General features: G+C 50.9%; 1 protein-coding gene across 4 annotated transcripts in view; it reads left to right on the top strand.

The window, feature by feature from the left end:
- LOC138740545 (mitochondrial fission factor-like) overlaps nucleotides 1-23,596 on the top strand; it is a 65,938-nt gene that overhangs the window by 13,235 nt on the left and 29,107 nt on the right. For 2 of the 4 annotated variants that reach the window (XM_069893354.1, XM_069893353.1), the window contains exons 2-6: nucleotides 2,083-2,289; nucleotides 12,859-13,016; nucleotides 13,459-13,547; nucleotides 15,183-15,338; nucleotides 18,603-18,674. In XM_069893354.1, the coding sequence (XP_069749455.1) occupies nucleotides 2,088-2,289; nucleotides 12,859-13,016; nucleotides 13,459-13,547; nucleotides 15,183-15,338; nucleotides 18,603-18,674 (677 nt within the window). In that variant the 5' untranslated portion in view covers nucleotides 2,083-2,087. Of the gene's footprint in view, nucleotides 1-2,082; nucleotides 2,290-12,858; nucleotides 13,017-13,458; nucleotides 13,548-15,182; nucleotides 15,339-18,602; nucleotides 18,675-19,098; nucleotides 19,175-23,596 lie in introns of those variants that run through there. The other 2 variants (XM_069893355.1, XM_069893356.1) reach the window with 2 other exon arrangements.

Raw genomic sequence — 23,596 nt, 5'->3', positions numbered from 1 at the left:
AAATAATTGAAAAGATTTGAATCTCCTTAAAAGCATAATTGCATTTAGGTCGTCCTGTTTTATGATTTGGCAATAACAATATTCCTTGACTATAGAGTTAATATCAACTTTTAAAAGAAAAACAAATGAAAATTTCTATTTACTTGACAATTAAGAATGCAGCTGAATTTAAAGTCAAAACAAATTTATCACAAAAGGTATGTTGAACAAAACTTCCTGGAATATCTTAATTCATTATCTGGAGTCTAGACCACGGTGGTGGTTATCAGTTGCGGATTTGCCAGATCTTGGTAGTCAGTGATGATATTGACTTCTTTAGTACTTTAGTGGCAACCTTGGTTACTCGTGAAATAACTTCCTTCTTAGTAATGACCTTGATCACAGTGTAAAATTCCAGTGTGAAGTGTACATAAAATTTAATTCCAGGTAAAGGCGCCCTGAGTTTTCAGCAGGCCATCAGTTAATGAATGAAGGTAGATGGTTTTAGGCCACCCACAGAACAACGTATAAAATATTGCTGATCATTGTGTATCAAAAATTGATGTGTCACATTATTGTAACTCAGCTGAAGCAGGTGTGTAGTGTAAAAATAGCATATGGTTTGATCAATCAGTTCAAGAATGGAAGTAGTGTCGTGGCTCACTGGAGGCTTAAGTGAATCAGTTCATGATGTCACAATGCGATGATGTCATTTGGAGCACACGGGGTTTTAAAAAGCTGCGCACGACTTTTCGACTCGACTGCATCTGGTCATTTTCTCATTCTTCATTTCACACTGCGACACAGTTGCTGCGTTGGTGACGCCAATGGGCCCAAACAGATTTTAGACCCAATGTGGACAATGCAGCAGTTTCACTCAAACTGCCTGTCTTTTGGACCATTCAACCTAAAGTTTGGTTCAGGCAGGCTGAGGCACAGTTTCACGTTCGCAAGATAGAAGTGGATGTTTTTTTTTTGGGAATGCAGCCTATTTTGAATGGGCTGGTGGAGTGGTTCTATAGGCACATGAAGGCCACCTTGATGGCCAGTCTACGGGGACCCTATTGGACAGACGAGCTGCCCTGGATCATCCTGGGGATAAGAATGACACCCAAGGAGGATCTCAACTCCTCATTGGCAGAGTTGGTTTATGTAGCCACACTCATTGTACCTGGGGAATTCATGCCTGAAGCATGAGGACAGGAGGTACCACTGACTGAAGTCTTGGGCAGACTGCGGGAGCGGCTTGGAAAACTGGCCCCAGTTCCCATGTCAGGGCATGGAACAACAACACCCTTCATCCTAAAGGAACTTCGGGTTAGTGAGTTTGTTTGTGCATAGAGGTGCTTATGAGGGCCCTTTTAGAGGGCTAGGAAACCATCGTACAACTTGTGTACTGGACATTGGGGGGCATCCAGAGACATTTACGATCGACTGACTAAAGCCCGCTCATCTCAACCTTGCCACGACCCCCAGTGCAAAAGCCCAAGAGCGGTGGACAGTAATGGCATCAGAGGTTTAGCCTCCTATTGCTGGTTTGTGGGGGTGGGGGGCATGTAGCAGCTCACTGGAGGCTTAATCGAACTGTCTCGGGATGTTCTGAATGACATCATGACGTCACATTGCGATTACATAATTTGGAACGCATGGGGTTTTAAAAAGCTGCGTGAGACTTGAATAAGCTTTTACTGAACTTCGACTTGACTCCATCTCATCATTGTTCTTCATTTCACACTGTGACACAGTTGCTAATGTATTATTTACATTCTTTATGGAGTAGCATTCTCAAAACATATGGGAGAAAATTAATACTGCAGCAACTTATCCTTTGGTGTTTGAAGTAAAAGATTTGTTAGGCATTCAAACTGGATTAGGGATTTTAAGTAATGCCAGACAATGTGGTCTGAACTAAGTACACTTGGCCATGTGCATGAATCATTAATGAAAATTTGAGATATTAATCATACCTTCTATGATGACCACAAATATATGCTTGTCTTTTTTTTTCAACCTGATGACAATTGTAATTAACATAATATTGGCCATTAGTGATTTAAATTTTGTTCATTTTCTTTAAAATGTTACTTTTTATTGGTCCTCTAGCTACTATGGCAGAACAAGCAGTATCTTCCGATTTGTTAGACTCCAGGCCAATATCTTGTGATCTAAGTTTCATGGAGACTATCAGTCAGAAAATGAGAATTCCCAATAGACTTAAAGTGAGTGAGGAGCCTGGAGATGAAGAGAGAACAGAAGATATTCAGCTATCGACATTAAATATGCAGATTCCTGAAAGAATATCAATGGGAGGTAAGCTATTTTAACATGACGTAAAAATCCAGAGTCCAGATCTTTAATTTATGTCAGTTAAAGATGTAAATTGATGGAAGTTTAAAAAAAAATTTTAAACTGGCTGCAATAGACAGAGCATAAAAATTGGCTCCACGTAAGATGCTTCCCAATTTCCCTAATCTAACCACTTCCGTTTTCTACTCAGGCAACAAATTTTGTGACACATGTTCATAATAAATCTAATTCTGAGATGTTTATTTTGCTTCACCTTAAAGGGGTTGTGCTATTGGTCTTTGTTATTCATTTAATTTTTAAAATATTTGAATACTTAATTATTAGTTCAAGAAATTTGGCGCATCTCAGAGGCTATAACATGTCGGTGTTACAGAAAGTATCTCCAGTTCAGGGAACTTGGACTTCAGCTCATCTATTCTGAATCAAAGGCTTTGCCACTGTGATATACAAGAGACTAAAAACTGGACAGCTTTTTCCAGGTAGTTGACCTACCTATTTGGTTGACCACTGTGGACAAGATTAGGAGACAGCAGTCATGAGAAGGAGGAGGGGAGTCCCATAAGTAATATTAGGTGAGCATCAGCCCTTACAGTTTTCAGTAGATAGGGTTTTTTGCAGCCAGCGTAGTCAAAAACAACTTCAAGGGAAATGGACTACAGTTGTATCTACCAGAGAACCTTCCAAGCTGGGGAAGTGATGACCTTATTCAATGGCAGATCAGATTTGAGGGACCATATAATCTATGATTATTTCTTATTATCTTTTCAGGGAGATGGGAAAGGCTGGCAAGGCTGCGTTTATTGCATGTTGCTTGTTCCATTGAATGGTTCTTTGGAGGAAGTAACCTGTGATTGCCAACTAACATTAGCTTCTGCTCTGACTGCACTTCACTTTCTTATTTTGGCTTGTGACTCTCTTCTTGGGCTTACTTTACTCCCCACACCCCATTTTCCAACCATTCCATCTTTTTCTAGCATTTAGGTTTATGCATTGACAAATTTAGATCGTTGTGCATTCTGAATTTTAATCTCTAACATTGGAAAATATATGTACACATACCTGCTTTGTTTTTAAGATGTGGAATACACTCCTTAAATACCATACTCTGCTTTGTAAGATTCTTCCTAATGTTACGAGCTCAGAGGACCCCAAAACCCAGCAGCAATAGATGATCAGCAAGTTTCCCTCCAGATAGCCTGTGGCTCTGAGAGTTCTTTCATCAGTTGTCTTTTGTAAACAACAATCCAATCGTGATGTCTCTTGGGCACTCTCCAAAGGTTTGCAAAGGCTCCTGGTGCCGGAATGTCTAACATGAGCAGAGCTCCAGAATTTTAAATAAGATCGGTTTTAAAGTTCTTGTATGTGACCTACACTAAAAATCCTGGCCCAATTTATCTCCCAAAAACATATATACAATACAAACACAACATAATCTGTCACACTAAAACTTAGTTCTTTGCCCAATCTTTATTTCTCTATTCTCATATCTCTTTTTGTAGATTGGTACATTTTCTTAAACAATTGAATTCATCAGTCTTTACAGAAATGTATACAGTCTGTACAAGGAAGATTAAATTATAATAATATAAAATTATTCTCAAAAATTAAACTGAGGGTAAGGAATTGACATAAGATACTATGAAGAATATCTCAAATAACTAAAATAATTCTTTCCATTAATAATTATAATCTAAAATGGAATTTAACCTTTACCAGCATGTTTAGTGAGCATTCATTGCTTAAGGATCTCAACTTTGTGCCATTGGACTCTGTTGAGGATGATTCTTTGAGATGTTGTTGTATAAAAGCTCTTTTAAAAAAAAATCAGGCAATTAGGACATTTGCTGTTTTATTTTTGTATTTGACATTGTAAGTGTGGAGGCTAGAAGCTGTTGACCAATTTAATTTTTAAGTAAATACCCATGTGTTACATTTATTGAAAATTTTGTGCCAATATACTAAGACAATTTTTAAAAATTCAATGGGGGAAAAAGGGGTAGAGCTCGACACTGATCTTAAAACCTTCCAACAAAGATTAAATGTTTGCTTGTTTTCCCCTCCCCCCCATTTACCTGCCTGTTACTGAGTTTTGTGGGATCTTGTAATGATGAAGTAATTGAGTAGAGAATAAAGAATTGTCAAATTCAACAAGCTCCAAAAAAAATACTAATTTTACTTGCAAAATAACGATTCAGCCTCAATATAAGATTAAGGCGAGAAATGAAATACAGTACAACTCCGATTATCCAAAATGGTTGGGACCGGGCCTATGTCAGATAAATGATGTTTTAGAGAACTGGTCATTTAAAAAAAAAACGCCCAGTAGCAACAAAAAAATCACTTATATCAATGTTTAAACAACAAACAATAATGCTTTTTAAGTATTAAAATGATGTTTTATTCTAACCGCAACGCTGTGCCTGATCGCCGACACATTGCCACCGCTGCAGCTGATCCCTGTGGAGGCTTCCTTGGCCATTGGAACACTAACTGTCAAGTCAGTGGGTTCCTATCTCCCCAGTCACTCACTAGAGTTCCCAACCCAAAGCCTGACACCGAATCCTCCCATCGGCCTGTCACACAGGCACACCGAGGAATCTGGTGTGCAGGAGTACGCCCAGGAAGGATTTGGCATTGGGAGTTCCAGTGTAAAGAGGAAGAGATGGGAGGGAATGCCCCGGGAGCCCGAGGTCCTGCTCCTGCCCCGGGAGCCCGAGGTCCTGCTCCTGCCCCGGGAGCCCGAGGTCCTGCTCCTGCCCCGGGAGCCCGAGGTCCTGCTCCTGCCCCGGGAGCCCGAGGTCCTGCTCCTGCCCCGGGAGCCCGAGGTCCTGCTCCTGCCCCGGGAGCCCGAGGTCCTGCTCCTGCCCCGGGAGCCCGAGGTCCTGCTCCTGCCCCGGGAGCCCGAGGTCCTGCTCCTGCCCCGGGAGCCCGAGGTCCTGCTCCTGCCCCGGGAGCCCGAGGTCCTGCTCCTGCCCCGGGAGCCCGAGGTCCTGCTCCTGCCCCGGGAGCCCGAGGTCCTGCTCCTGCCCCGGGAGCCCGAGGTCCTGCTCCTGCCCCGGGAGCCCGAGGTCCTGCTCCTGCCCCGGGAGCCCGAGGTCCTGCTCCTGCCCCGGGAGCCCGAGGTCCTGCTCCTGCCCCGGGAGCCCGAGGTCCTGCTCCTGCCCCGGGAGCCCGAGGTCCTGCTCCTGCCCCGGGAGCCCGAGGTCCTGCTCCTGCCCCGGGAGCCCGAGGTCCTGCTCCTGCCCCGGGAGCCCGAGGTCCTGCTCCTGCCCCGGGAGCCCGAGGTCCTGCTCCTGCCCCGGGAGCCCGAGGTCCTGCTCCTGCCCCGGGAGCCCGAGGTCCTGCTCCTGCCCCGGGAGCCCGAGGTCCTGCTCCTGCCCCGGGAGCCCGAGGTCCTGCTCCTGCCCCGGGAGCCCGAGGTCCTGCTCCTGCCCCGGGAGCCCGAGGTCCTGCTCCTGCCCCGGGAGCCCGAGGTCCTGCTCCTGCCCCGGGAGCCCGAGGTCCTGCTCCTGCCCCGGGAGCCCGAGGTCCTGCTCCTGCCCCGGGAGCCCGAGGTCCTGCTCCTGCCCCGGGAGCCCGAGGTCCTGCTCCTGCCCCGGGAGCCCGAGGTCCTGCTCCTGCCCCGGGAGCCCGAGGTCCTGCTCCTGCCCCGGGAGCCCGAGGTCCTGCTCCTGCCCCGGGAGCCCGAGGTCCTGCTCCTGCCCCGGGAGCCCGAGGTCCTGCTCCTGCCCCGGGAGCCCGAGGTCCTGCTCCTGCCCCGGGAGCCCGAGGTCCTGCTCCTGCCCCGGGAGCCCGAGGTCCTGCTCCTGCCCCGGGAGCCCGAGGTCCTGCTCCTGCCCCGGGAGCCCGAGGTCCTGCTCCTGCCCCGGGAGCCCGAGGTCCTGCTCCTGCCCCGGGAGCCCGAGGTCCTGCTCCTGCCCCGGGAGCCCGAGGTCCTGCTCCTGCCCCGGGAGCCCGAGGTCCTGCTCCTGCCCCGGGAGCCCGAGGTCCTGCTCCTGCCCCGGGAGCCCGAGGTCCTGCTCCTGCCCCGGGAGCCCGAGGTCCTGCTCCTGCCCCGGGAGCCCGAGGTCCTGCTCCTGCCCCGGGAGCCCGAGGTCCTGCTCCTGCCCCGGGAGCCCGAGGTCCTGCTCCTGCCCCGGGAGCCCGAGGTCCTGCTCCTGCCCCGGGAGCCCGAGGTCCTGCTCCTGCCCCGGGAGCCCGAGGTCCTGCTCCTGCCCCGGGAGCCCGAGGTCCTGCTCCTGCCCCGGGAGCCCGAGGTCCTGCTCCTGCCCCGGGAGCCCGAGGTCCTGCTCCTGCCCCGGGAGCCCGAGGTCCTGCTCCTGCCCCGGGAGCCCGAGGTCCTGCTCCTGCCCCGGGAGCCCGAGGTCCTGCTCCTGCCCCGGGAGCCCGAGGTCCTGCTCCTGCCCCGGGAGCCCGAGGTCCTGCTCCTGCCCCGGGAGCCCGAGGTCCTGCTCCTGCCCCGGGAGCCCGAGGTCCTGCTCCTGCCCCGGGAGCCCGAGGTCCTGCTCCTGCCCCGGGAGCCCGAGGTCCTGCTCCTGCCCCGGGAGCCCGAGGTCCTGCTCCTGCCCCGGGAGCCCGAGGTCCTGCTCCTGCCCCGGGAGCCCGAGGTCCTGCTCCTGCCCCGGGAGCCCGAGGTCCTGCTCCTGCCCCGGGAGCCCGAGGTCCTGCTCCTGCCCCGGGAGCCCGAGGTCCTGCTCCTGCCCCGGGAGCCCGAGGTCCTGCTCCTGCCCCGGGAGCCCGAGGTCCTGCTCCTGCCCCGGGAGCCCGAGGTCCTGCTCCTGCCCCGGGAGCCCGAGGTCCTGCTCCTGCCCCGGGAGCCCGAGGTCCTGCTCCTGCCCCGGGAGCCCGAGGTCCTGCTCCTGCCCCGGGAGCCCGAGGTCCTGCTCCTGCCCCGGGAGCCCGAGGTCCTGCTCCTGCCCCGGGAGCCCGAGGTCCTGCTCCTGCCCCGGGAGCCCGAGGTCCTGCTCCTGCCCCGGGAGCCCGAGGTCCTGCTCCTGCCCCGGGAGCCCGAGGTCCTGCTCCTGCCCCGGGAGCCCGAGGTCCTGCTCCTGCCCCGGGAGCCCGAGGTCCTGCTCCTGCCCCGGGAGCCCGAGGTCCTGCTCCTGCCCCGGGAGCCCGAGGTCCTGCTCCTGCCCCGGGAGCCCGAGGTCCTGCTCCTGCCCCGGGAGCCCGAGGTCCTGCTCCTGCCCCGGGAGCCCGAGGTCCTGCTCCTGCCCCGGGAGCCCGAGGTCCTGCTCCTGCCCCGGGAGCCCGAGGTCCTGCTCCTGCCCCGGGAGCCCGAGGTCCTGCTCCTGCCCCGGGAGCCCGAGGTCCTGCTCCTGCCCCGGGAGCCCGAGGTCCTGCTCCTGCCCCGGGAGCCCGAGGTCCTGCTCCTGCCCCGGGAGCCCGAGGTCCTGCTCCTGCCCCGGGAGCCCGAGGTCCTGCTCCTGCCCCGGGAGCCCGAGGTCCTGCTCCTGCCCCGGGAGCCCGAGGTCCTGCTCCTGCCCCGGGAGCCCGAGGTCCTGCTCCTGCCCCGGGAGCCCGAGGTCCTGCTCCTGCCCCGGGAGCCCGAGGTCCTGCTCCTGCCCCGGGAGCCCGAGGTCCTGCTCCTGCCCCGGGAGCCCGAGGTCCTGCTCCTGCCCCGGGAGCCCGAGGTCCTGCTCCTGCCCCGGGAGCCCGAGGTCCTGCTCCTGCCCCGGGAGCCCGAGGTCCTGCTCCTGCCCCGGGAGCCCGAGGTCCTGCTCCTGCCCCGGGAGCCCGAGGTCCTGCTCCTGCCCCGGGAGCCCGAGGTCCTGCTCCTGCCCCGGGAGCCCGAGGTCCTGCTCCTGCCCCGGGAGCCCGAGGTCCTGCTCCTGCCCCGGGAGCCCGAGGTCCTGCTCCTGCCCCGGGAGCCCGAGGTCCTGCTCCTGCCCCGGGAGCCCGAGGTCCTGCTCCTGCCCCGGGAGCCCGAGGTCCTGCTCCTGCCCCGGGAGCCCGAGGTCCTGCTCCTGCCCCGGGAGCCCGAGGTCCTGCTCCTGCCCCGGGAGCCCGAGGTCCTGCTCCTGCCCCGGGAGCCCGAGGTCCTGCTCCTGCCCCGGGAGCCCGAGGTCCTGCTCCTGCCCCGGGAGCCCGAGGTCCTGCTCCTGCCCCGGGAGCCCGAGGTCCTGCTCCTGCCCCGGGAGCCCGAGGTCCTGCTCCTGCCCCGGGAGCCCGAGGTCCTGCTCCTGCCCCGGGAGCCCGAGGTCCTGCTCCTGCCCCGGGAGCCCGAGGTCCTGCTCCTGCCCCGGGAGCCCGAGGTCCTGCTCCTGCCCCGGGAGCCCGAGGTCCTGCTCCTGCCCCGGGAGCCCGAGGTCCTGCTCCTGCCCCGGGAGCCCGAGGTCCTGCTCCTGCCCCGGGAGCCCGAGGTCCTGCTCCTGCCCCGGGAGCCCGAGGTCCTGCTCCTGCCCCGGGAGCCCGAGGTCCTGCTCCTGCCCCGGGAGCCCGAGGTCCTGCTCCTGCCCCGGGAGCCCGAGGTCCTGCTCCTGCCCCGGGAGCCCGAGGTCCTGCTCCTGCCCCGGGAGCCCGAGGTCCTGCTCCTGCCCCGGGAGCCCGAGGTCCTGCTCCTGCCCCGGGAGCCCGAGGTCCTGCTCCTGCCCCGGGAGCCCGAGGTCCTGCTCCTGCCCCGGGAGCCCGAGGTCCTGCTCCTGCCCCGGGAGCCCGAGGTCCTGCTCCTGCCCCGGGAGCCCGAGGTCCTGCTCCTGCCCCGGGAGCCCGAGGTCCTGCTCCTGCCCCGGGAGCCCGAGGTCCTGCTCCTGCCCCGGGAGCCCGAGGTCCTGCTCCTGCCCCGGGAGCCCGAGGTCCTGCTCCTGCCCCGGGAGCCCGAGGTCCTGCTCCTGCCCCGGGAGCCCGAGGTCCTGCTCCTGCCCCGGGAGCCCGAGGTCCTGCTCCTGCCCCGGGAGCCCGAGGTCCTGCTCCTGCCCCGGGAGCCCGAGGTCCTGCTCCTGCCCCGGGAGCCCGAGGTCCTGCTCCTGCCCCGGGAGCCCGAGGTCCTGCTCCTGCCCCGGGAGCCCGAGGTCCTGCTCCTGCCCCGGGAGCCCGAGGTCCTGCTCCTGCCCCGGGAGCCCGAGGTCCTGCTCCTGCCCCGGGAGCCCGAGGTCCTGCTCCTGCCCCGGGAGCCCGAGGTCCTGCTCCTGCCCCGGGAGCCCGAGGTCCTGCTCCTGCCCCGGGAGCCCGAGGTCCTGCTCCTGCCCCGGGAGCCCGAGGTCCTGCTCCTGCCCCGGGAGCCCGAGGTCCTGCTCCTGCCCCGGGAGCCCGAGGTCCTGCTCCTGCCCCGGGAGCCCGAGGTCCTGCTCCTGCCCCGGGAGCCCGAGGTCCTGCTCCTGCCCCGGGAGCCCGAGGTCCTGCTCCTGCCCCGGGAGCCCGAGGTCCTGCTCCTGCCCCGGGAGCCCGAGGTCCTGCTCCTGCCCCGGGAGCCCGAGGTCCTGCTCCTGCCCCGGGAGCCCGAGGTCCTGCTCCTGCCCCGGGAGCCCGAGGTCCTGCTCCTGCCCCGGGAGCCCGAGGTCCTGCTCCTGCCCCGGGAGCCCGAGGTCCTGCTCCTGCCCCGGGAGCCCGAGGTCCTGCTCCTGCCCCGGGAGCCCGAGGTCCTGCTCCTGCCCCGGGAGCCCGAGGTCCTGCTCCTGCCCCGGGAGCCCGAGGTCCTGCTCCTGCCCCGGGAGCCCGAGGTCCTGCTCCTGCCCCGGGAGCCCGAGGTCCTGCTCCTGCCCCGGGAGCCCGAGGTCCTGCTCCTGCCCCGGGAGCCCGAGGTCCTGCTCCTGCCCCGGGAGCCCGAGGTCCTGCTCCTGCCCCGGGAGCCCGAGGTCCTGCTCCTGCCCCGGGAGCCCGAGGTCCTGCTCCTGCCCCGGGAGCCCGAGGTCCTGCTCCTGCCCCGGGAGCCCGAGGTCCTGCTCCTGCCCCGGGAGCCCGAGGTCCTGCTCCTGCCCCGGGAGCCCGAGGTCCTGCTCCTGCCCCGGGAGCCCGAGGTCCTGCTCCTGCCCCGGGAGCCCGAGGTCCTGCTCCTGCCCCGGGAGCCCGAGGTCCTGCTCCTGCCCCGGGAGCCCGAGGTCCTGCTCCTGCCCCGGGAGCCCGAGGTCCTGCTCCTGCCCCGGGAGCCCGAGGTCCTGCTCCTGCCCCGGGAGCCCGAGGTCCTGCTCCTGCCCCGGGAGCCCGAGGTCCTGCTCCTGCCCCGGGAGCCCGAGGTCCTGCTCCTGCCCCGGGAGCCCGAGGTCCTGCTCCTGCCCCGGGAGCCCGAGGTCCTGCTCCTGCCCCGGGAGCCCGAGGTCCTGCTCCTGCCCCGGGAGCCCGAGGTCCTGCTCCTGCCCCGGGAGCCCGAGGTCCTGCTCCTGCCCCGGGAGCCCGAGGTCCTGCTCCTGCCCCGGGAGCCCGAGGTCCTGCTCCTGCCCCGGGAGCCCGAGGTCCTGCTCCTGCCCCGGGAGCCCGAGGTCCTGCTCCTGCCCCGGGAGCCCGAGGTCCTGCTCCTGCCCCGGGAGCCCGAGGTCCTGCTCCTGCCCCGGGAGCCCGAGGTCCTGCTCCTGCCCCGGGAGCCCGAGGTCCTGCTCCTGCCCCGGGAGCCCGAGGTCCTGCTCCTGCCCCGGGAGCCCGAGGTCCTGCTCCTGCCCCGGGAGCCCGAGGTCCTGCTCCTGCCCCGGGAGCCCGAGGTCCTGCTCCTGCCCCGGGAGCCCGAGGTCCTGCTCCTGCCCCGGGAGCCCGAGGTCCTGCTCCTGCCCCGGGAGCCCGAGGTCCTGCTCCTGCCCCGGGAGCCCGAGGTCCTGCTCCTGCCCCGGGAGCCCGAGGTCCTGCTCCTGCCCCGGGAGCCCGAGGTCCTGCTCCTGCCCCGGGAGCCCGAGGTCCTGCTCCTGCCCCGGGAGCCCGAGGTCCTGCTCCTGCCCCGGGAGCCCGAGGTCCTGCTCCTGCCCCGGGAGCCCGAGGTCCTGCTCCTGCCCCGGGAGCCCGAGGTCCTGCTCCTGCCCCGGGAGCCCGAGGTCCTGCTCCTGCCCCGGGAGCCCGAGGTCCTGCTCCTGCCCCGGGAGCCCGAGGTCCTGCTCCTGCCCCGGGAGCCCGAGGTCCTGCTCCTGCCCCGGGAGCCCGAGGTCCTGCTCCTGCCCCGGGAGCCCGAGGTCCTGCTCCTGCCCCGGGAGCCCGAGGTCCTGCTCCTGCCCCGGGAGCCCGAGGTCCTGCTCCTGCCCCGGGAGCCCGAGGTCCTGCTCCTGCCCCGGGAGCCCGAGGTCCTGCTCCTGCCCCGGGAGCCCGAGGTCCTGCTCCTGCCCCGGGAGCCCGAGGTCCTGCTCCTGCCCCGGGAGCCCGAGGTCCTGCTCCTGCCCCGGGAGCCCGAGGTCCTGCTCCTGCCCCGGGAGCCCGAGGTCCTGCTCCTGCCCCGGGAGCCCGAGGTCCTGCTCCTGCCCCGGGAGCCCGAGGTCCTGCTCCTGCCCCGGGAGCCCGAGGTCCTGCTCCTGCCCCGGGAGCCCGAGGTCCTGCTCCTGCCCCGGGAGCCCGAGGTCCTGCTCCTGCCCCGGGAGCCCGAGGTCCTGCTCCTGCCCCGGGAGCCCGAGGTCCTGCTCCTGCCCCGGGAGCCCGAGGTCCTGCTCCTGCCCCGGGAGCCCGAGGTCCTGCTCCTGCCCCGGGAGCCCGAGGTCCTGCTCCTGCCCCGGGAGCCCGAGGTCCTGCTCCTGCCCCGGGAGCCCGAGGTCCTGCTCCTGCCCCGGGAGCCCGAGGTCCTGCTCCTGCCCCTCTCCTTGATGACACGGGACAAGAGATTCTTCTGACTGAGGTTGGGCGACACAGTTTGCGTGGGAAAAGTCAACAGGCGAAGGGAAAGAGAGAAGGGAGGGATTTACCTGAAACGAGGACAATTGTTCTAATTTCATGTTAGGTGAATTTTTTTTTATCCAATCTGTGAGGTCAGTTCAACCCTGAAAAATTTTAAATAAATTAGCATTTCTGATTTGTTTCGGATATCTTCATTTTTCTGAATTTAAAAAAAAAACCAAATGATTTATTCATATTCACATTAACATGTGTTGACCTTGGTGTAAGCAAATTAGCTGCATTGCAACAGGGATTATACTTCACCACGATTGCTTGTAAAGGACCTTGGAATATCTTGAAGTTATGAAAAGTACTGTATAAATGTATTTGATTTTAAGATTTTAACATGATGGACCATGATTTCTGATGTTGGGTTGAAAAAAAATTGTACTTTACAAAAGATGAATGATTAAAGAATATGCAAATATCTATATTCTTAAGATTTTAGTGATTCCATATATTAGTAGATTTGATGGTGTAAATTGCTTTACGTGATTTTTATGATACAATCTATTGCAGTGAGATTTATGAGGGGCATTAAATATTTATTGAAGTTTAAGGTAATTGTGCCGATTGGTAGGAACATTTAAAAAAAATTCCACTCTGGCTTAGAAAGAACATGTATGAAGTAATGCTCTTGTTTAATATTTTTGACACTTTGAATTGCAATAGAAATGCAGTACATGAATTTTTAATTTGTAGAGCTATAAATACTCAGGTACATTAATAGCATCAAATTATTTAACATTGCAATATTTGTTAGTTGGGTTTAAGGAAATATACTTTTCTCTTTAGAAACAGAAATGCAGGATATTGGAGCAAGGCCATACTTGTATGGTTGGTTCCAGAATCATCCCTTGAATACTGATCCTCCACCACTTAGCAGCTCTCCTCATTTAATGTTTGGAGCTTCCCAGTCTATGAATGTGGAGAGATCTGAGAGTCCACTCCAGGTACATTATGACTAAAATTATGTCCTTTTATAATATAGAGATTATATATTTAAGTAGCATACATTTAAAAATCTTTACAAAGAAGGAAAGTGGTTTAAAAATAAATGTTGCATTTCTATCGAGTCTTACACAATTATGGGACATCCGAAAGCACTTTAAGGCTTTTGAGGTGCATTTCACTGGATTGAAATGAGAGATTCTGTGATTATTCATAAATTAAACATTGACACATCTTTTAAACAGTTTAACTTCAGGAAATTGTCCACTCAACTTCCAAAATTAATAATTTATTCCATTTAATATTTATCTAGATTTTCAAATATCCAACCTTACCACAAGGTCATCATTGAGAAGGCCCGAATTTGTCTGCTAATTAAAGTGTCTACTTTTGAATCTAACTCCTCAGTTAGAAACCAGTTTAAAAAGCATTTTTTTTTTAAAGATGAACACCTCTCAGAATTCCAGTAGATCACGAACATTAAGTGAGAATGAAATCTGCCTATCAAATGTGGCCAGAAGACAGAGGAATTTGTAAGTTGAATATTTTACATTCATTAGTTTGTTGTGACCAAACTCCTTCACATGATGTAATTTTAAATTACTGAGATAGACTTTAGTTACTTGAGGAAGTATTGGGCAGTGTAAAATTTGATACTTTTTTTAAAAGTTAGTGATATTATAATCTTAAGTCTAGAGTTTAAGTTTTTAAGTGGCTTATGCATGTCTTATTCCCATGGAGTAAACGTTGTCAGACTGTATCCCTTCAATGATGCAAGTAATGTACTTCAGTACATTGCTGTTTCAAGAAAAAAAATATCTGAATCACAAATAAGAAAACTGAGCTTGATCTTGGTTTTGGTTGTGGGTAAATAAAAAGATCACACAAAATCTTAACGAATGATTGTTTAGGGCATCTGAAAACACAACATTCAAGAGCGACTGATTTATATGGATTTTGGAATATTGATAGTGATGTTCAGAGAGCGAGAAAAAGACATCAAAATGTCAATCTCTGATCAAGGCACATGACAGATTGCCAGGTTTCTGTGTGCAAGTTTCTCTGAGGGCAGTGGGGAACACAATAGCTTCATTGATGACAACAAATCCAGTCCACTGCTCCAAGATTTTCAAACACATGTTGCCAACTAATGTCTACTGCATGTGAGTCTTTAATTAAAAACTCTACCAAAAAAAGTACTCTCTATTTCAGATAAGTCAGGTCCCCATTTTCATGGTTTTATCATATATCTGGCGTATGTTGGCCCCACCCCCCAAAGAATTGCCTCGATTGAGCTGTTAGGTGTTGCTGGAAGGTGATTGTTATCATAGAACTTCCACCAAAACAATGAAAGTATGAAGGTTGGGTTCTTTTTTGGTGTTTTATTTCACCTTGTATGCTAAATCTACATCAAGCTGTTTCTTGAGTTGAATTTAAGGTCTCATTTTTGTATCTGGCATGCAAGTCGACCCCTAATTTTTGAGTGGTTTTTGAGTGTTTCAAGACTCCACTTGTGTGCTAAAATATATGGTATGTAAAATGCCAGTGTTAGATATCAGATTTATAGTCAGAGTACATGGATGGCATCACTACCCTGAGATTTCAGTGCACAAGCATTGACAGGCGGTTATCTGAAGTGTACCCAGACTCATTTCTTGCTGTGATGTGTACTACAAAGCCCCCCCCCCCCATATCATTCATGATCACCTCCTGGACTCAGTAGAATTTTCATTGGTAAAGTTTTATTTTAAATCAACATTGGATAAGCTTTAACGAATTTGCACTCTTCTTTCTACTGCTGGTAAACGTCGATGGACTTAAGATTGTTTTGAGCAGAATCATAAATGCCCCATAACTATTTATCCAACTAGATATCGAAGGTCTTTGAAGATGTTAACTGAACACTAAGCAACTATTTCCTTTAAGACTTAAGATCTTCATTTCTGTGCTCGGACCATGCAAGATTAAAAAGTGAGAATAGTAGAGAAGGAAATGATTGAATGGGTTGATTGGCATTTCCTGTGCTGGGATTTGTTTTTAAGTATCTCATGACTAATGTTTATGCATTTCATTCCTGAAATTGTTCCTGTAACCAAAATTATTGCAGATTATTTGAACTCTTGTGAATCATTTACTTTAACAATGCTATGCTTCTATCTAAATTGTAGGAATCATCACTCCAATGTTCCAAAGCTTCCCTTCCCTTCACCTGGACCTGGCCAGGCTCTATTTTCATTTTATTATGTGCGTGATGTATTAAGTTATGCTGGACGCAAATTGTTCGAGCACTTAATGGAATCACTCCATCAGAAAATGGGAAGCAGGTGATCAGAACTGGCTTGTGCAGCTTTAAAATGTTGTTGATGTCCTGCTAACTTTCTGTAATTAAGCCCTCTGAGCTGCATCATTAGATGTTAACTGTCTTCCAGTAACTACTTATGCATCTGATTGTTTTTTTCCTGCAATCAATATTTTGTTTGTTAATTCACAGAAAATGTGCACTTCATGAATGTTTCGTATGGGGGAAAAAAAGCTAACCATACTGCTGTTATTAAGTATTCATATCTTCAGTAACCAATATTTTCTATTTAAGTAAATGATAATCCCCAAGAAGTGTTTTTATTTTGTGACAATTTTTTGGATCGCAAGAACTAGATAAACATAGTATGTTTCTTTTTTACTCATTGATCTTATCAGCCCTAGTCATCTTTTAAAATATGTATCCTATCAAATATCTATGCATTAGTTAATGAAACTGACCAACTCAGGAACTGCAGATGCTGGAATCTTGAGCAAATAATGACAAGCTGGAGGGCTTCAGTGAGTGAGTGGAGAGAAATGGACGGTAACATCCTCATGGACAGACATACTGAGGATCAGTCGACCCTTTTATGCCTGTAAGCCACTGATTGGATGAGCTGAATGGGTCCACCTATTCCTTTGAGGCGAAAATGACTGCTTACTGACTGTGTTGAATATGGCTCTATGGGACTGGGATGCACCCTGACCTGTTGGAAGTGTACAGCTCTATGCTTCTGGCTGGCAGCATGTCCGATTCCATTAGGAAGGGCATCATCCTCCTCCTCCTCAACTACAAGCTGAATGGGGAGAAAGAGAATATCAGGAATTGGAAATCCACTTCATTGTTAAATGTTGATTACAAAATCCTGTCAAAGGCCATCAGCAATCAAGTCAAATCTGCTCTGGGACAGATGATCGACCCAAACCAAACCTGTGTTATTGCTGGCAGAAGAATCTTTGACCTCCTTGCACTATTAAAGATATCATCACCTATGTGTAGTACTGGAATGTGAATGGCCAGGTGCGAGCTTGTAGCATTGCAAGATGGCAGCGCGACTGTGGTCGCAGCAGCCAGCTGCTCTGGATCCCAGGACTGCTGTAACTAACAAGTAGACACGCCATGCACAAACCTGGATTTGACAAGAGTTTTTGGAGAAACGCAATGAGTGGGTCGCTGAGATGAAGCCACAAGATTTGAACTCAATGGTCATGGAGTGAGGCCTAACGAAGAGACTGAGCTGCGGGATTGCATGGTATGTGGCCTCGACCTTCCAGTGCTGCCTGCTTTGATGGTCGTGGAAATGGTGCAATGTGGCAGATTCAGAGGTGGTGTCCTGATATGACCAAAGCAGTGGAACAATGTTAGTCCTGAGAAATTCCGAAGGATATGTTGTTCATGGTCGATGTCAACCTGAGGCGCGAGGCCTCAAGGCTATCAGATTGTCCGAGGTCGGGGGGCTTTGAGGTGAACTGTTGCTCTGCCGCCTTGAGAAACTGTGACTTGGTTGGTAGTTTCCCTTTTGAAGCTGAAAGGCCTGCCGATGCTGGTAAACCAGCCCTGAGATGGCTGCAGTTGGACTTTTTGTTACACCAAATGGAATTGCCACCGGGCTTATTTGTGTTCACTGCTTGTTCTTTAAAGTCTGGGCTTTGTAGCACTGTTGTTCATTTGAAACTGAGAAGCTGTTCATTGCTGGGATCTGGAGAAACGGGTTACGTTTAAATAGTTAATGTTCTAAGTTGGATAGTGTATGTAAAAAGATACCCATGCTGGTGTATTTTGGCTGCCTGTCATCGTTTAGATAGTAACCAATTTATTCCTAATTGTATGTTCAGCATTTTAGATCAACGTGCATTGTGTTAAATGCGCTATATAAATAAACTACTACTGCTAGGACAAGGCCTTCATGATGGGTGTGCTCTCCAAAATGGGAACCAGAAATTAGATTCAACTGCTCCACATGGACATTATAGTGCAGCTCAAATTAATGAGTGAGAAACCGATAGCTTCCCCAAAAGTCTGGATTCAGGCAGGGTTGCCTGTGGTTTACATGCTGCATAGAGCTTTATCTAAATCCATCAGGAAGCATGAGGGTATAAGAGAGGTGACTTCGCTAGGCAAAGTCTCCCTGTACATAGATGACATTAACATCTTCACAGATACACGATTGATCAGCACATGTGGCTAGTTTGAATTGGCATCAGGCGCCAGAGATAACTGGAAGAGCGATTCAATGCTCTTCCATAACAGGCCTCTTGGTTTATTCTTTAAAAAAAAAAATCCTACCAACAGCTAATTCTTTGATTTTCATCTAACCTATGGACAGTAATTGTCCATATGTTTGGATAACAGCCTCTTTATAGTTATCAGGATGACTTTTTAACAGGTGAATTGCCAATTTTTAGTGTTTTATAAGTAATGATGTTTGGGGAAAAAATGAGCTGATTTGATAATTTGTTGAAATTTGTAAAAGTATACTTTTCAGCTAACATGATCTAGATAAACTTTGAACAAAAGTAGGGGAAGCCTAAAAGCCATACACTGTCTGAATTCTCTCTGCTGAAGTCAGGTGTGTTGAAGCAAAATAATTTAATGCCTCCAATGCAAATCACAAAAACAAATCTGCTTTATTTTTTCACTGGATCCATTTTGATTTAGCCATAAAACAACATGGTGGACAAATGAGATAGAGTCTGGAGAAACAAAATCAGTATTTTGTGCCAAATATAATCGTCTCGTCTAAATAATGCTGTCTGTTCTTTGTACTGGCACATATTACTTGTCAATACTTTTTCACTCTAAATTTTACATTTTCAGCTGATTTATTTTCCAACAGTAGAATGTCATGAGACTCATATAAGCAATAATATAAATGTGGAAAAGTTTTTTTTTTTGCATTTGTGTTCAGTCCTGCTGTGCTGAATTGTGATTAACTTCCCTTACAGAATTTGCACATCTACTGGGGAAAATGGGGAGGGAAGAGGGATTTTCTTCCCAAAATAGTATGAGTGATTGAGAGATATCCAAAAATGTAAATACTGCGTTGCTTTCGAGGAAAATTACAGATTCCCTTTGCTTTGAATGCAAAAATATAAAATTCCAAGATATCAGAGAAACTGCTTTGCTAACATTTCTGCTTGGCGAATAATTTGTACCAGTGAAGAATACTTATAAAAACATTGAATTAAAATTTGGAGAAATAATTAAATTCTATGATCTTGTCCTATGTAAAGTACTGTGATTAAAAAATATTTGTGTAGACATTTAATTTGTTTTCCACTTTCAGAAATCGGTTCCGTAATCAGCCCCTTTCTGGCAGCCCACACTTAGATGTGCCTAATCAAACAAGGAATCAAAGGTGCTTGGCTTATTTTCTTTCTTGATAAATTCACTTAATGCTAATCATTTTATTCTTGTGTTTGAGAACTTTAGTTTCCAGAATTGTACACCAATTAAGCTGCTTTATGTAGATACAGCACTTGCATGCATCCAGATTAATCTAAAATGCTGGGTTTAATTCAATCTGGAAATTTCTGTGGATATTTGAAGAATCATTTCAGTGACTGAAAGGAAAGTGAAAATGTACATAACCACTTGTTTTAAGGAACATAAATGATAAAAAATTAAAGCTATTTTCTAAATACATATGTTGAAATTGAAAAACAATTTATCAGAGAGGAAACTTCTACAAGAATAAGCTTTGAATAAAGAGATCTTTTGTCTCCATTTCCTGAACTCAATAGCCTTTTTATTTCATAAGCTTGTTTACATTTTCTCCACAGGTTTACTGCACTATGCCCCCACCTATTGTCACCATACTTTGAACTCCCAGCTACGTTGTGAGGTCAGTCCCAGTTTCAGGCGCACATGCTTGACACATCAAGCTATGAATCTGGAGTATTCTTGCAGAAGTTTCCTCTCTGATAAATTGTTTTTCAATTTCAAAAAACCTGCTTCTGTGACCATGTTCTTAGACCTTCTATTAATCTTTTCTTCCCACCTTTACGTTATGACTTTAGGCATTCCCTGTGCTTCTATTCTTGATGCTCTTTTAAAAAAATCTATGAGCTGCCTAAGCAAATGGTGTAGCCTTCTTCTACCCCACTACTCTCAACTGCAGCAATCCCCATGCTTTTCCAATGAACTCCTCATGGTCTAATGAAGCAACAGGATTATAGTCTCTTCCCAGCACTCAAACTTTAGATCAGGCCTTCTGAGCCAGCATTTGGTTAAACCTGGCTTAAGCATTGCATGCTCCATTCAAATGAATGTGACGCATCCATCAGCAGGAGAAAGATGAGTAGTTTTATTTATTCCAAGTTATAAATATTTACATTGATTTATGATGTGTAAATGGATTTTAATTGTTTCATGTGGAGCAAAATATTTAAAAAAAACTTTTTGTGAGTGTCTAATACTTCCAGAAATGTTCAGTTGACCCAACCACAGGAACCTGAGAGTTGGGGAGGGGAATGCTGATGAGGGTAGCAAAGACCAAGTAGTCCTGAGTCCAGTGAGTTGCTTGCAGTGAGCCAAGGTCAATACTGCAGCTAGGTAAGGAAGAGTGCTGAGAACTGGTTGTTTTGTTGAAGGTTGTGGTAGCCAGTGACTTGGCTAATTCTGAGTCAGTGATGTAGTGTTGTGGAGAATTGGAAAGGTTCAGACAGGGAGTTGCAGGAACAATGAAGACACATTTCAGAGGGTGTGTGTGTGGTGTGTATGTGTGTGGTGTGTATGTGTGTGGTGTGTATGTGTGTGGTGTGTATGTGTGTGGTGTGTATGTGTGTGGTGTGTATGTGTGTGGTGTGTATGTGTGTGGTGTGTATGTGTGTGGTGTGTATGTGTGTGGTGTGTATGTGTGTGGTGTGTATGTGTGTGGTGTGTATGTGTGTGGTGTGTATGTGTGTGGTGTGTATGTGTGTGGTGTGTATGTGTGTGGTGTGTATGTGTGTGGTGTGTATGTGTGTGGTGTGTGTGGTGTGTGGTGTGTGTGTGTGTGGTGTGTGTGTGTGTGGTGTGTGTGTGTGTGGTGTGTGTGTGTGTGGTGTGTGTGGTGTGTGTGGTGTGTGTGTGTGTGTGGTGTGTGTGTGTGTGTGGTGTGTGTGTGGTGTGTGTGTGTGTGGTGTGTGGGTGTATGTGGTGTGTGTGGTGTGTGGTGTGTGTGTGTGTGTGTGTATAATTCAGCTCAAAATCCAATCCACGCCGATCCGGCGTATAAGACGGCCCTTGAAAATCCAAAAACAAAACAACTGCAACAGATTTTCATTGAGATTTTTATTGAAAACAACAACACAATTAGAACCCTTCAAAATCACAATCATTGTCTGAAAACAACACACAGATTTTTATCAGTCTTTACATTAACTTTGTCCCATGCCTTGAGCGTGAAGTTACACAGCACATCAAGTGATGCAGCGCACACTGCCACGCCTTTTGTAAACAACTTTTCTGCACTCAATATCCATGTATTCCATCCCTTGCACACATGGACTTTGTTTGAATGGCTTGTTCAAGCAGATATTGAGAGGTTGTAATAGAGATGTCAAACCACCCGGATAACCGTCATGCAAGTATTATGCAGTGCTAATTTACTTTTGGTTGTCTTAGTTAAGTGACTATGAAACCTATCCAAGACCAGCAAACCGTTCTTTGCGTAAAACCCCCTAGCCACCTGTTCCACACATTGTCTCTCCATAGTTTTCATTTGTCCATCCTTTTTCATGAAAAATGTACAAAAAATACCTGCAGGGAATTTTATTTTAGGTTTAATTTTGTGTTTGAAGATTACCATAGATCTTAGCTTCATCCTGTTGGCCATGCCTGATAACACCACAGTAAACCTGGTCTTTTCATGGCCTATACTTCTGGTTTGCACAGTTTTAACAACCTTCCATTCTATTATTCTATTGCCTATCATATCAAAATTCACGGGGGTTTCACCATGTTTCCGATATTTGCCAATGCAAACTTGTTTTTCTGATGGTTACATAAAATAAACTTTACAATCATGATCCTTTTGTAGTTTCTGTGCAATTTTTGTTTTTTGGTGTAATACCATATTTTTCTGTTCATGAAACGGTTGCACCAGCCTACTGTAGCCTCAAAGTCTTTACTGAGTTCTGGGTGTGACTTTGCCCACTGTAGTACAAATGTTCTTATTTTGTTTTAGCAAGGGCATATCTAGAGTATGGCAGGTGGGGTATAGAACCGGTATGCACTGTCCTTTCCTCATCCACCCAATATCCGAGTACCTAGCCCAATGTTGAATCTCCATCCTAGGGGTACAGTGCTGCGCTGCCAGGGCTCACGAGTGCCCTGGAGCTCTGCTCCATGCCAGCATCTTATCGGGCTGCTCTGGCACTTTGCACAATGCATTATGAATTGGCAAAATGGCCGTCTTCCTTGTCTACAATTTCCCTCACAGCTGGAATCGCTTTGCGTTTCCCTGGCACTTCCAGCTGTGAGGGGGATTATGGGTAAGGAAGACTAAGACAGCTGTTTTGTCCATTCATCCCATGTTGAGCAGAGCAATAGCATTGCCAGTGGGTGGGCACTGGATGGTCGAGATGAGCGCGGAGCTCTCTGCGGCGGCCTGCTCCCCGTTGCCTCCACCAGCTGCATCAGCAGACAAGGCTTACTTTCCTCTCTGAACAGCAGGCTTCTATGAGGATTGTTGTATGGAGGGAGCTGCCAAGAGAAGGAAGCTGGCTACATTTGGAAACCTTTTTGGGGCATGATGGGGGTGGCTGCTATCTGTGCAGGTCAGTGGACGAGGAAGTGGGTGGGGGGGGTGGAATCAAGGTAATGGGTTGTTGATCGGATTGTTTGATGGGGGGAGGTGGAATAAATGGCCCTCCAAAGGGTAATCGGTTCCTGGTAAGCAGCATGGTTGTGAAGGCTGGCTGCCTGCTCCATGTCCCGCTCCCCAAACAAGCTTCTGACAGTAACTGACTGGCTGCAGAGTGACAGGAGCCGCTGTTCTTCTCCTCTCTGTCAGTCTGGACACCAGGCAGATCAGAGCGCTACGCGAAGCAGGAGGCATCAAGCACACTGGCACAACTCACCCCACCCCCCCCCCCCCCCCACTCTGCGCCATCAACCCTCGCCCTCTTTCCTTAATGACGATGCTCCATCAGTGGCATGCCCTTATTTACTTTCTATTCACAAAACTCAGGCACCACTGTAAACACCAAATGTGTGTATATGTATTACAGAGGAGGTGGGGAAAATTGCATCAAATAGATACTTAACATAAATCACATTATTGTAGCAGTGGCATGAAATACAAGAACAGGCTACTCACTGCAGTATCACAGTGACACACAGGTCAGAGCCGACCAGCTGATGATATCAAATTCTGTGCAATCATCCCACAGAGGGGAAGCAGTGACTCAGCCACTGGCGAGTGGTTCTGCCTGGCAGCGAGGCGAGGGCTGAGACCGACGCACATGTCCCCACCATGCATTCAAACTTTGCTGACCAACTCAAGCGGGGGTGGGGGGGTGGGGGGGGGGGGGAGGTTGGCCTCATTTGTGGAGATGTGACAAGATGACAAAACTTTGGTCAATCTATTATATGCAAGATGGCTTAAGTGCCACCTTTTTCTGTTTACCACACAAATCATTCCATGTTGCAGCATGAGGTTGGCACTTGCTGCTGCACCCAGCATGTGCTCTTGCACTCCTCAGTGAACAAGAGTTGATGGTGGCTTGACTGTCGGATTAAAGTGATGTGTATGCAAGCCCATATGGTTGCACAGAGTAGTGGTGCACAATTTTGCTGTTGCTTGGTTTCCACAGGGCCTCAGCAATGTCCAGATTTGAAGTTTCAGATCTGTTCAGCAAATGACATTTAGCATGTAAAAACGCATGCTGCAGAGACTCAGCAGGTCAAACAGCATACTTTATTATAGCAAAGAGAAAGATGCATGGCTCACATTTTGGGCTTGAGCCCTTCATCAAGGTTTGATTAAAATATAGGCAGGCGCCTGAACAAAAATTTTGCTCATACCTTGATGAAGGATTGAAGTCCAAAACTTTGGTTATGTATCTTTACCTTTGCTGTATGAAATGCAGTTTGACCTGCTGAGTTTCACCAGCATTGTTTTTGCTTCAATCATGGTGTCCACAGACTCGTGTTTCGCTCCTTTCGTGTAGAGTGATTGGAATTCCGAACATTGTGATAAACAGTGTCCTGAGTGTGAAGATGTGACTTTGTTTCCACAATGCTGTTGTAGGGTTCAACAGATAGACCGATGGGGATGAGGTCAAGTAATTTTAT

The sequence above is a fragment of the Narcine bancroftii genome, chromosome 8 (assembly GCF_036971445.1).
Source record: "Narcine bancroftii isolate sNarBan1 chromosome 8, sNarBan1.hap1, whole genome shotgun sequence".
Lineage (NCBI taxonomy): Eukaryota > Metazoa > Chordata > Chondrichthyes > Torpediniformes > Narcinidae > Narcine > Narcine bancroftii.
Note: the sequence above shows the minus strand (reverse complement) of the source record. Positions and strands in the feature narration are given on the sequence as shown.